Here is a 6,745-nt window from a genome sequence, read left to right on the forward strand (position 1 = left end):
GGCGCTTGGCTTAATGGTGTGTATGAAGTTAACAATGGATGGTTTGTTTCCTGTCTTCCAGAGAGTTTGAAACCATCAAGGAGAGGAACAAGCACAGGAGAAGACATCGCCCACGCAAGGATGCACAGCCTCTCCCCAAGAAGAAAAGGCCAAATTAGCCCTGCACTTGTCCAGGACTAGCAACAGTTAGGCCTCAAGAGGATTAGATAGAAATAAGATAGCTTTTTAAATTTTTAGGATTCTTTATTTGTCCATTAAGTTTACGTGATAGGAATTTCTCAATTTATTAGTTAAGATACATTAGTAATATTCAAGATGTATTAGTAGTATGAGATGATTAGTTGTGTTAGATTACTAGTAGATTAATAGTGTGTTATTTATCATGACATGTAAGAGGTTATATGTTCACTATGCTCCATCTTTTCTCATTTTGTCTTTGTTGAGATATGATCTGTCTGTATCATTAAACCAAAGTTTGTTCCATTTTGCCTTTTTGTCTGTATGAAATCCCTGAGGCAGTGTTCATTACATTTCCTTGGTGTTGCACACACGGCATTTGCCCTGAGAGAGCAATGGGGGCACAGGAGTCCCCCCCAGGCCCAGCCCCTGGCTCAGCTGGCAGCACTTCCAGAGGCGTGTCCCCATTACTGCCAATGAAATCCTGGTGGAGCTTCCTCCTTTGAGTCCTGAACATCTCAGCTGGGAGTGGCTGGGAAGGCTTTGCTGAATTCAATGCATTGGATCTAAAGGAGTGCCCTTGTCTCACTGTACTTGCTGGGATAAAAGTAGTGGGTTGACGCCTGTGGTAATCAGCGGAAGAAATGCGGCACTCAATATGAGTGATCAGCAAATCTCAAAACGTTATTGGTAGGCACATACATTTATATTGGTGTTAATGAGGCCAATACATATTGCAAAAGGCGAGCTCATTATTGCTTAGTTACTTATCAGCTAACTACGCCTACCTTAGCATTCTTGTGGCTACTATGTTGCAGCTGTCCACATCTTTTCTTCATATTTCTAACTAACGATCCTCTCCCCCATCCTGATGTTGCACCAAGGGCACAGTGCCCTTGCCAGGTTTGGACATTGACTGCTGACTCCTATCCTCATCTACTTGCTTAACTAACGGTATTATATCAGTGTGACCTTTGTCAACTAGCTAGCTGTTCACAAAATCCTCCACAAAAGTTCTCTGTTGTATTCCAGCTCTGGGCTTTTTTCCCATACTGCGTGCGACAAGACTGTAATTTTTGTTATAATTATAGTCACTGTTAGCCATCTAATTTTTAAGAAGGCTCTTGTGATTGATAGGACATTCCTTCCCCTCTCACACAGCCCGGCTCCAGCTCTCCGCTCCTTGATGCTCCTCTCTTGAAGCTCTTCGGGGAGGGACTGCCACGACCTAAGTCACCACCTCGGGTCTCCTTGATGTGCTCACTGCTGGACAGCCATCCCTCGCAGAACATCTTTCCCTCTCTGCCCAGACCTTCCTGATTCAGGGCAGCATCCCAAATGAGCTCCCAGAGAAGTTTCTGCATGTCACTGCTAGCCAGCGTGTCCCCATGCTGGTGCAGGAAAGCTTTGTGAACGGCCACTGCTGGGAAAGCAGGCTGAGGTGGCACAAGCAGCTCCTGCACTGCAGTGCAAGTTTCTCAGAGCTCCTGTCACAGCCCCAGCCCTGCTCCCAGCTCTGTGCGTTCTGCCCCAACAGAAACAGCCGCAGCAGGCAAGAACTTACTGCTTTTGGAAAAATATTTATTTATCAAGATCAAGAAAACAATCATTGTCTGCTAATACCAAGTATCACTATCACTAAATGTACCACTATCACAAAAACAATCACCATCCTCCAATATTAACTATCACTATCGCTAATACAATCACTGTCCTCTAATATCAAAGAACGCTATCATTAAAACAATCACTATCCTCTAATATTAACTATCACTATCATTGAAACAACCACCACCCTCTAATATCAAGTATCCCTATCACTATCACTAAAAGAATCACTACCACTATCACTATTTATGACTATCACTATCACTAATACAATCACCCTCCTCTAATATCAAGTAACGCTATCATTGAAACAATCACTATCCCCTAATATTAAAGAACGCTATCATTAAAACCATCACTATCCTCTAATATTAACTATCACTATCATTAAAACAACCACCACCCTCTAATATCAAGCGTCCCTATCACTATCACTAAAAGAATCACTACCACTATCACTATCTATGGCTATCACTATCACTATCTATGGCTATCACTATCACTAATCATCATCCTCTAAGAGATAGTAGTCCTGCAGGTATTGGTGGTAGGAGGGCCAAGAGGATGCTGTGGGCTGAGGTGACTCCAGGGAAATCCAGTGGTCCCGTGAAGAGGCGTTGTCAGCCAGAGAACAGAAGGAGCAGGTGGGCAGAGGTGACGGGTCTGCGCTCATGTTCTTGTACAGCTGGGCGAGCTCTGCTGCAAAGAGCTCAGGAAACAGGCGGCAGCTGTCCCTGAACCCGTTGCCTTGGGCTCTCTCGCCACTTCCCGCTCCTTCTCCTGGCTCTGCTTCACCTCTAGGCTGACCACAGCTTTCCCAGGAAGAGTCCCAGTCCTGTCCTGTTGCCTCTTTGTCCTCCTGGCTCCTCCTGTAGAAACAGATTTCCAAGAAGACTCCTCACAGATAGGAATTTGGAGCACAGTTTCCTCAGAGCCCTGCTAGGAGCCGCCTGGGCGCTCCTGCATGCTGCAAAGACTTCCTTGCCAATGGCAGCAATTCATAACTCACCTGTCTCTCTTCAGCAGCTGATGCATGACTAGATAGCCAGACACTGCCCCAAGCAGAAGCAAAGCTGAGGCTGCTACTGTCCCTACTAGGATGTAGTACTTGCTCGGGTCACGGTGTCCAGCAGTCTCGGCTTTTTGCCCACCGGATGACCCTGGTAGGAGAAGAGACAATGCAAGAGTCAGCGTTTGTGCTCTGCACTAGGCATAACCCCACAGTGTGCTTCAGATGCCCAAGGACTGGCACTGCTAGTGGATCAGAACTGACATCTGATGCTGTCTTCAGAGATGGCTTCCTCTGGCTCTGGTGTCTTAGCATCAGGGACCAAGAGGGATCCCATCGAGCTCTCATGCACAAGAGGCCAGTGTGTGCCAGGGAGCAGCACTGCCCCATCTACTCCTCCGGGCTGCAGGCCCGGGCTGCGTGCTGGGCACCTGCAATTCACCCATGGAGAGCACTGCAGGGATGCAGCAGAAATGCTGCTCTTTGCCCAAGACAGCATCTAGCAAGCACTCACCTGAATATTCCTCAGGCTCAGCAAGTGTCCTGGTGTCCTCTATTGGTTCTCTTTTTTCATGTGAGCCTGGCACAATGTCACTTTCTTCCACAGCTAAGGTCTCCGGCACAGTCTCCGAATCTGTCTCTTCAGAAAAACAAGACATTGCACACATTAAGCAGAAGCCACTGCCCCTCAGCACAAGCAGGGTACCATGGCCTGGGCATTGCGGCAAGCGGCGCTGACGAGGCCGCTGTCCCCCCCAAGACAGGAGGAATCGACAGCTGGATTTTCTGCAGTGCAACAAGAAGTGCAGACCCAAACCAGCCAAGACTTAATCAACCAAATGACCCACAGAAGGAGTACCTTCAGGTTCCCCCTCACCCTTGGACTCCAGCTTCAAGCCGTCCCTGAGCCTGAGCTTTGCAAGGGGCAGCCAAGGCTTGCTCTGATGTCATTGCTGCCTCCATGCTGTGCTGAGCGTGTGGCGAACCCAAATTCAGCACTGGCCTTTGCGCAACATCTGGATGCCAAAGTCTGCACAGAGCAGCCCTGGCCAGGAATGCTACAACTGCAGCAGCAGCTGGAGAAGCCCCTGGCACTCATCTGGAAGCACAGCTGCGAGCAGAGGCTGTGCTGGACCATCTCTAGGGCTCCCTGCAGGAGGTGTGAAATGCAGTGGGCCTGCAGCAAGGCTCTGACTGAGTGCTTCTGGCTGTCCAGGATACAGCACATGCCTACAGGAAGCAAAAGCTCAGCTTCCCGGCTGCCAGGGTTAACAGAGTGGCATATACTAACCAGATGGGGCTTCATGCAAGGCTGCCAGGAGCTCCTCTGGAACATCCGGCAATCCTTCAGGGAACTCTTCAGGAACCTTGTCATCGTTCATCCCTATTGTTAGATTTACAAAAGCACGTTAACCTATGACGGTATTTTTCTCGTGAATAAAACGGGGAAAAGGGGCGCTCCTTTTTGTGAAGGCAGGACAGACTGACTACTCACGCTTGAGGTACCAGCTCGGAGTCAGCACGGTATCTGCCCCTCGCTCAGGGGCTGAAAGAGCACTCTCTGTGTCCACAACTACAAGCAAACACCCACAAGAAGTTACCATCACGTGCACTGCCCTGATGGGCACACCTCAAGGCCTGGATGTGGGAGGCACTGCTAGGGCACGCTCAGGCAGGTCTGCATCCTCACAGCTGCAGGGGGGTCTGGCTGCCCTTGGGACACTGAGCTGGCAGCTCCCACATGAAGGGAAAAGCCGTGGCGTGCCCACATGATCTGTGTGCGGGTCAGCCCTGGAGCCGGACCAGAAGGCTGGCCAACCAGAGCGGAAGGACGGACAGCCACTGCTGAGTGATGGAGAATTGCTGCTGAGCTTCCGGACCTGACCCGACCCTCCCCACATCCTTGCTCCTTAGGAAGCTCTCTCCATGCTGCACCCTAAAGCAGCTGCAGCCCCTCACACCTCCCCTGGAGCCTCTGCCCCTCTGCCTGCCCCGTGGTGCCTTCCTGGCTCAGCCATCCCTGCTCCCGGCCCCGCTGCTGCCAGCCAGGGCTGTGTGCTGGCCCCTGCCTGTCTACCTGCTCCCTGCCCAGCTGCTGGAGCACTCTGGGCATTCTGGGCAGGGCCACGAGAAAGAGCAGCAGGAGGTAGCGGCTCAGGACCATGATCCCCCCTGCTAGAAACACTCTTCTGCTGCTGCTGCTGCTGCTGCTGCTGCTGCAGTGTTGCCCAGAGTGAGCACTGAAGAGCACAGTGGGGCTCTGGAACCTGACATCAAACAGAGCTCTGTGACCTCATACCAAAGTGATGGCTGTGAAGGCCCCAATGTACACCCACGTTGCCTGTGAATTCTTGCACCTCCCCTCTACTGAATTTCCTTCTTCTGCACAGGAATGGAAGGAGCCAAATGGAGAAGGGCTGGAGTATTTTGGAGGCAGCATTGTGCATGGGAATGCAGAGGCACTCATGTCTTATTCCTCCGAAATTCCCTAGAAGAAGACCTGGATGAAGGCTGCTGTAAAAAGCCCAAATTCAAGAGTGTTTCTTTGGTAGTATTTTGGTCTGAAAGAATTGTGGCAAAAACCTGCTTTTCCCATGACTTCTGCTACACTTTCATGACCTTTGATGGCAGCACTGCTTCCATCCTCCACTGTCACGCAAACATGGCTGTGCAGTGCTGACGCATCTCCCCCGTCAGCCTGGTTTACTCCCTTTTCCACTTCCAATGCTACTTAAAGCTCTCTCAAGGAGCCCTGCTAACTCTGGAGCCAAGAGCCTTTTTCCCTTTGAGGCAGATGTAGCCCATGTGCCACCATCAGGCCTGCTGTCCTGTAGAGTAACCCACGCTCAAACTCCCACACTGTTGCTGGGAACACCAGGCTGCCGGCCATTCACCTCTAGAGCCTTCCTGGGTCTGGCTCACTGCACGTGGCGGAAGAAAATACCACATGCGGCCCAGATCCCTCAAGCAGTCATCCAGAGCCCCTGAGCTCCCTCTGCCTTGTCCTCGGACACCATCAGGCACCGCCACGGGACACACACAAATGTCTTGGTTGCTGCAGATATCAGGTAACACTGCTGGCCTTTTAGCCGAGCAGCTCTTCTGGCAAATAAATATGCATGACTTATGTGTGCCAGGCAACCTCCGCTCAGAAGCTCTTGGACAGCCTTCTAGAGCACCTTTGGTACAGTTGTCCCTGAAGCACCACTTAAGCCCCAGGTGTTTCCAGCTGCAAGCAAAGAGGCACTGACAGATTTCCACCCTTCAGGTCTCTCTCCAAGGCTCGTAAGAGTCCTATGCAGCTGACAAGCTGCAGAAACTCGGCCCATGGCATCCTCTGGAATCAAGCACACATCACTGCCCACCGTGAAGTCCGCAGCCCATAATGAGCAGAGGGCCAGAGCAGGCTGGAGGGTGTCTTGGTGACATCTCCTTCCTACGTAGCACCCAGGCAGGCTGCCCAGCTGCCTCGGCCTTGGCTCTGAGCGTCATCTCGGGCCCTCCATTCCTGCCCGAGGGGAGGCACCGATGAACACAGCCCTCCTTTGTTCCTTGAGGGGCCACACGCCCAGGCTCTCCCTTACCGCGCTCCGCGCCATTGTGCTGCTCGGCAGCCCGTCACCAGCTGTGGCACCAGTGTCCCCAGAGCTCCTGTGCTGCTGCTGAAGCCGCCCGCGGCGTGTGGCCCGGCGGGGCGGCAGCGCTGCCCGCAGCCCGCGGCCTCCTCGTCCCCTGCTGCCGCCATTGCGCACGGGGCCCTGAGGGGCGGGCACGGGGCTGCCGGGCCTCAGCCCCAGCTGCTGCCGCTGGCTCGCAGTGACCACTGCAGCAGGAAAACACCTCGGGCTTTACTGGAGTGCATACAGAAACTGCCCCTGGGCTTCTCCTTTTGTGTTGCTCTAGCCACTTGCCCGTCCCTTGCTTGCCCGCTATAGCCCTGTTCTTTGCCAC

At 52.2% G+C, this 6,745-nt stretch overlaps 1 protein-coding gene across 1 annotated transcript; it reads right to left on the reverse strand.

Annotated features, from left to right (window-relative positions):
- Positions 1–1,737: 1,737 nt before the first annotated feature.
- On the reverse strand, positions 1,738–4,926 carry LOC135291087 (uncharacterized). The gene is made up of 6 exons (XM_064405086.1): positions 4,872–4,926; positions 4,290–4,367; positions 4,086–4,178; positions 3,309–3,434; positions 2,795–2,945; positions 1,738–2,654 (listed from the first exon to the last, which is right to left on the reverse strand). Exons 3-6 carry the CDS (start codon positions 4,174–4,176, stop codon positions 2,288–2,290), a joined length of 735 nt encoding a protein of 244 aa, XP_064261156.1. The 5' UTR covers positions 4,177–4,178; positions 4,290–4,367; positions 4,872–4,926; the 3' UTR covers positions 1,738–2,287.
- Between the last annotated feature and the right edge of the window lie 1,819 nt (positions 4,927–6,745).

Source organism: Passer domesticus, chromosome Z (assembly GCF_036417665.1).
Source record: "Passer domesticus isolate bPasDom1 chromosome Z, bPasDom1.hap1, whole genome shotgun sequence".
Classification (NCBI taxonomy): Eukaryota; Metazoa; Chordata; class Aves; order Passeriformes; family Passeridae; genus Passer; species Passer domesticus.

Excerpts from the sequence above, each read along its gene's own strand:
- LOC135291087 (XM_064405086.1), bottom strand. The coding sequence starts at position 4,176 with ATGAACGATGACAAGGTTCCTGAAGAGTTCCCTGAAGGATTGCCGGAT. Across the intron at positions 3,435-4,085 it reads CTTGCATGAAGCCCCATCTG|AGACAGATTCGGAGACTGTG; the intron begins GTTAGTATATGC and ends GTTTTTCTGAAG. Across the intron at positions 2,655-2,794 it reads CAGCTGCTGAAGAGAGACAG|GAGGAGCCAGGAGGACAAAG; the intron begins GTGAGTTATGAA and ends CTGTTTCTACAG.